The sequence below is a fragment of the Acyrthosiphon pisum genome, chromosome A2 (genome assembly GCF_005508785.2).
Source record: "Acyrthosiphon pisum isolate AL4f chromosome A2, pea_aphid_22Mar2018_4r6ur, whole genome shotgun sequence".
Lineage (NCBI taxonomy): Eukaryota > Metazoa > Arthropoda > Insecta > Hemiptera > Aphididae > Acyrthosiphon > Acyrthosiphon pisum.
In genome coordinates, this window is record NC_042495.1 from 793,688 (window position 1) to 799,941 (window position 6,254).

The 6,254-nt window shown below is 28.6% G+C and overlaps 1 protein-coding gene across 2 annotated transcripts in view; it reads left to right on the forward strand.

The window, feature by feature from the left end:
- Window positions 1-6,031, forward strand: part of LOC100166659 (E3 SUMO-protein ligase PIAS3-like) — a 9,984-nt gene extending 3,953 nt beyond the window's left edge. The window contains exons 1-2 of one of the 2 annotated variants that reach the window (XM_008184123.2): window positions 466-845; window positions 3,418-6,031. In XM_008184123.2, the coding sequence (XP_008182345.1) occupies window positions 819-845; window positions 3,418-5,280 (1,890 nt within the window). In that variant the 5' untranslated portion in view covers window positions 466-818 and the 3' untranslated portion in view covers window positions 5,281-6,031. Of the gene's footprint in view, window positions 1-465; window positions 846-3,417 lie in introns of those variants that run through there. The other variant, XM_001945044.5, reaches the window with a different exon arrangement.
- The last annotated feature ends 223 nt before the right edge of the window (window positions 6,032-6,254 follow it).

The window sequence follows — 6,254 nt, forward strand, 5'->3', positions numbered from 1 at the left end:
TATTGGTAGCATTGGTATGCATAGCATACCCATTATAATATGTAGAACCTTATATTTATATATTATGTACGGCACGGACTAAGATGTAAATATATCTTAGTCCGTGATGTATGGCCATTATAGTAGGTCTATCACACGATTAAAGTTATACAGGTTTCTCAACGACCCTATGCACATACACGACAAAAGTGGTGCGCGTAAATGTTGATTTCTTACAGCTGATCAACGATGTGAGAATAACTACTAGCGCTTCAATACATAATATTGTATATCTATATTGATATATTTTGTAGTACCAAGAGAAATCACTATAATGCAAAAGCGCTAACTGTTATTCTTGCTATGACAAGATCGTTACAAGCGCACCAAAAAATAAGTTTCGCTGAGTAACCTGTATATCTATAACCGTGGTCTATGATTATGTCAGGGGAAGAACTGCCCTGCAACTCAACCACAACCTAGTCTGCGGTTTATACCTTATACGCTCATCTTTTTTCGACCAGTGTGTACGATTGCGGATTGACGGAAATCTGAATGTTATCAGTGTATTTTAATTGGAAATATAATATTTTGCAGCACCGTTTGGTTTTTTTATACAGATCGCAAATCGCAATTCGCAAAACTATTATTATTAAGTATAATATTGTCTATTGTGTACTGTCCGTTTTTGAATCGTTTTAACATTAACAGTATTTACTAATTGTTAACCTAGTCCTACCGATGGTTTGGACTAATAACCACTCAATGATTGTTTATTGAACACTTTAAACGTGATATTTTCACTCAATTCAGGATCGTTGGTCATTCTTGAATCTAAAATGGCGAAATCGAATAATAATTTGATTGTAAGTATTACCTACCCGTATTATAATATTGTAATGTAATAATTAGTAAGTAATAACATACTAAATCAACTGAGCATAGGTATTGTACTTACATGAGCTATGGTAGATATTAAAGTGATTATCTTAAAAGTATTGTATTACCCTTAGATAATAAGCTCTTTATTAATTATTGTTTAACTTTTATCCATAAATCTACCTAATACTATTAATTGCACAACACAATATTGCATGCCTTCCTAAACAACATGTTTTTCTTAAAATTGTAAACTTAATATTTAGTTGTTGTTAGGTACCTAAATAAATTAGGTATGAAGAAATGAATCACTATAACTAGGTGCCATGTTGAATGTGGTAATCGGAAAAAAAATCCCCAGACTACAATATATAATAAAAATAAAAATAGGTATTAATAAAAAAAAAAAAAAACCTTAAAAGGAATAATTAACAATAATATTTTATATATTCACTATGTTAATACATATTTTGTGTTGGTATAATTCTGTAAAAATTGAATCCCCGAAATAGAATATTACGTTTTCTGTGACATTTTGACGATAATTTATAAGGTATAAGAACTTCAAATGATACTTATGATTGTTGTGTGTGGTTTAGTGTGTACCTTTGATAATATATAATATAAATATTATAATATATAATATTCAAATTTGAATTACACGTAATATATTATCGTAATTGAAAACAAAATATTATTTATAAATTATAATATATAATTTTTACAGAATTAACAATATAATATAATATAATATACGTATTTGTAATTAAATATTAATTATAGATACTAATTATTAACGTTTAAAAAATATTTGTTCAACCATTTGCATGTGGTTGTGAGTAATATTGTAGTCTGGGGATTTTTTTTCCTAGGGTCGGGGATTTTTTTTCCGGGATTCGTTGAATGTTGATGCTGTTTTAATTATTATTATTATTAGTTTATTATGCAGTCACCAAGCGAAAATTTAAACATTGTTATACAAAATTGAATGTACAGGACCTAATATAAAGCCAAATAATACATTAAAGTAGAATCTCGTAATTCAGACTTTGCTCGTCTGGACATACTGTTAATCCGGATTATAATTATTTAGTTTGAATTGATGATTATACTTATAAAGATTACATAATACATATGTATGTATTGTAAATAGATACATTTACAATTTATATAATAATTCTCCTTTGTCCTTAGTAAATGGTTTATGAATAGCATAAGATATTCTGGTGCTACTTTGTTATTGCCCCACTGCGATCAACAAATATTAATTTTAGATGGCTGGAAATCGTACATAATACTCTAGAAGTAGGCTATTATCATGGTCAAGTTAACCTTAAGTACAACTTTTGGACCCTACCTCTGGAGCTCACTCTCAAAACGTGGGAAAAATTTTAGATGTACCAAAATGCCAGTGGTCGGGAGTAGCGTTCTAATTGTCGCTACATTACACCTTAAATAGTGAAATACTATAGTGTGCTAACTTCCGGTTAGCGTAGCAAAAATTATCATTATTTTGTTGCTACCTACAATCTAATTGGTGATTATTAAAATATAAATTATAATTATATTTATTTATTTATATTATGATAATGATGAGTATATTAGTGAAGTTTTTGTCCTGGGTCCTGTCCAGTGACCAAATGTCAAATCAGTACAAGCTACAAACACTAGTTTTCAATGAGAACATTTTTTTAAAATGTAGTGAAAAAGTAGCGCGCTACATTTAGACAATAGCATTAGAGCAGCGCGCTACATTTAAAAAAAAATAGTGATAGAGAGCTACTTTTTTAGGAGAGTAGGTGTGGCTATCCAGATAATTTGAAAAAAAAATTTCAAGGGCCAGAAAAAAATTATATAACTAGTTAATGTACCTAATATATCTATTTTTATGTTAAAAATACATTTTAAGCTATTTAAAGCAATTTATTTAATATAATATTGACAATTTTTTTTAAAAAATTGCTACTCTTGGAGAACAACTAGTGCGCAGTGTTTTCAAGGTGGAGATCAGTTAATTTTGAACGATATTTATTCTTTAAAAACGGAGAACGGAGTTTCTAATATGTATATGTGAAGCCAAAATACACACAAATACAACATAAAAATAAATCAAATATCTATTATGTGCGGAAAACAGCATTAAAAAAATAATATTCTTGGTGGTCCAGTTATTTCTCTACCACGGGCCAGATTTGACCGGTGAATATTGGATATTGCCGACCCCTGGGCTAACTTGTTAACAAATTTATAGATGTCAATAATTTTTCCTAAGAACTTAACAAATTGAAAGAGTACTTACCTATTTTAAATGATTATACAAAAATTAATATACCTAAGTAGGTATATTTTTGTATAAATGTTGCTATTATTTTTAGTGCCTATTGTAAATAACTAAATAATAAATTATACATTTTACAATTAATGTACATGAAATTATGAAGTAATATTTTAAACTATTATTGCATTACTAATTTAATTATTAAATTTTTTATCCCATCTTTAGTTATATAAAGTTACTTACTTGTTAAACTATAATTTGTTTTTGTTTTTTGATTTTAGGCGGATATTGAATACATTCATCAGTTGGTATATGATTTAAAACTAAATGAACTACAGCAAATTTTAGAAGCTGTTAAGCATAACAAATCTGGTAGCAAACAATCTTTACGCAAACGTGTTTTAAACTTATTAAGTGCACCTACACCAAAAACAAAAGTTTTGAAACAAAAAATTATACAGGTCTATAACTCTAGACCACAACAAATCCAGCAACTTCAACAACCACCGCAGGCACCGGTTGTACAACAGCCAAATTTTTTACAACGGTTCTTACGACAACCTCGAAACAACATTCAAAATCATAGCCAATCTTATACACCACCAAGACCAAATCCTATACAACCTTTTGTTGAAACCCCAAGTCCAGCTATACAATTTGACCACTTACCATTCTTTAAGACAGTACAAACATTATTAATGCCTATGTACTGCCAGACTAATATTGATTCTGCCAACTTTACTGGGCTATTTTATCTAACAGATAATGTTAGACATTCTATTGTTAAATCATGGAATATTGCCAGACAAGAATATAAAATTCAAATTATTTTAAGATTACTACAAGTTGGAATTGATGAAAATGTTACTGAACGATTACCTTACAATATTACAGTTTCTGTTAATGATCGTCAATGTAAGTTACCTACATTAAACATCCCAACAAAAGCGGGCATCACTCCGTGGCGGTGCAATGTTCCTATAGATATTACTCAACAAACGGATTTAAGAAATTGTTTACAGAACACATTAAAAATTACATGGTCAGAAGAACCACATGAATATATGGCTGGTGTTTATGTGGCCAACAAACTGACATGGAATGATCTGCTTGTAGAACTTAAAAAAAGACCTCTACGTGCCTCTGATAAAACTAAAGAACTCATTAAAAAATCTATGGAAAATGATGCTGATATGGGTGTAGATTCTATGTTTGCTACTGTTAAGGATCCATTGACTAAATTAAGGATGAAACTTCCTGCTCGGGGTGTAGACTGTATACATTTACAGTGTTTTGATGCAATACAATTTTTACAAATGAATGAACAAAAGCAAACATGGACATGCCCATTATGTAAAAAAAAACTTAAGTTTGAAAACATTGAAGTTGATGAGTTTTTTTTAAACATGCTTCAAAGTCCAGATTTAAGTGAAGAATGTGAAAATGTTGTTTTGTTAAAAGATGGGACATGGTCTGAGAGAAAAAATAAAGAATTTTCAAACAATTCTAGAACAAATGACTATGGATCTACAAACAATATAGAAGTATTTACATTGTCAGATTCTGATGATGATAATGATGCAGATAATAGGAATAGTGATGTAGATAATGTTGATAACGATGTGATTATTTCAAAACCAAAACGTTTTAAATATAATCCATCAAAAGTGGAAGAATCTGTGATAAAATCTGAACATGTTATAGAAACTGAAGATCTAACAGATCCTTCTGAAAGTGACCTTGTGTTGGACTTAAGTATTAAAAATAATTCTATGTCATCGGTTTCTGGTAGTTCAAAGTATGAACCCATTGTTACATTAAATGACGATTCTAATCCATCAACTTCAGCTGATTCAAGGTATGGACCAATTATTACATTAAATGACGATTCTGATCAATCAACTTCAACTATTTCAAAGTATGAACCAGTTATTGTACTAAGTGACGAACCTGATCTACCACCATTAATACCATTAATGGAATCAACCTCTATGTTGAATAATCTTTACCTTCCAAACATTTCAATCACAGGGCCCAATAACTGTGTAGCTGGTAGCTCTAGGAGTAGTAGAAATAATAGAAATAATAGACATCAAGAAAAAGATAATTCAAGATCGGTTTTATGTGTTATAACATTAGATTAAACTAATGTATTTCAATTCTTACTGGTTTTAAATTGTATACAATTTGTTATGTTATTAACTTGTTTTATAAAAACAGTACAACTCGTAATGATTTGTATCTTATCAAAACTGTATAAATTGTAAATAACTAATACTCTTAAATATGTATATAATAACTATTATTTAACTTGATTTTAATACAGTAATTGTTGTAAATAAATCATGTTTTCTTATGTTAATTTATTCATGCATAATTTCAAATATAAAGGTACCACATTACAGCCTACTACTGAACATGATTGTGGCTGTGGATTGGTAGCTACTGATATTCTTTTCTATCAGAATATAATATGTTTAAATGTTTAATTATTGTTTTTAATAACATTGAAATTTGAAACCATTCATAGTTATAAGTGCCTATATGTATAATAACTTTTTATTTATTTTATTTTATTTATTTTTTATAAAAACATTTTTCTATTTTAATAAAACTCCAAAATCTGGTGTTCTTTAAATTCTGAATTGCATGATAACTTGTATTTACATTATTTTTAATTTCTATATATATATTTTTTTTTATAATAAAAAATATACAATCTATACTAGGTACTTAGCATAATAGGTATATGTGACAAGAGACTTAAAAAATAACATGGTAGACGTGATTAAGAAGTCACCCACAAGTCACTCTTTGCTTGAGGGGAAATTTCTATATAATTATGTTGTATTGCTCCATAACAATATGAGAATAAAATAAATTACTTTTAATTTATGTTTCTATTTTTTATTTACTTTTTATCCCATCCATTTGTAAGCAATTCATTCATTTTTCAGTTATCCTTATTTCAAGTTCAAAACGGTTTATCATAAATAGTTACAAAATACAAGAACACCGAAAGTTTGTCCAATTTTTATAATAGTGTTTTAAGTGGCGTTCAACCATTTCTCGTACTGCCACACTACAAATTATATACAGTTCGAGTATAAAATAAATG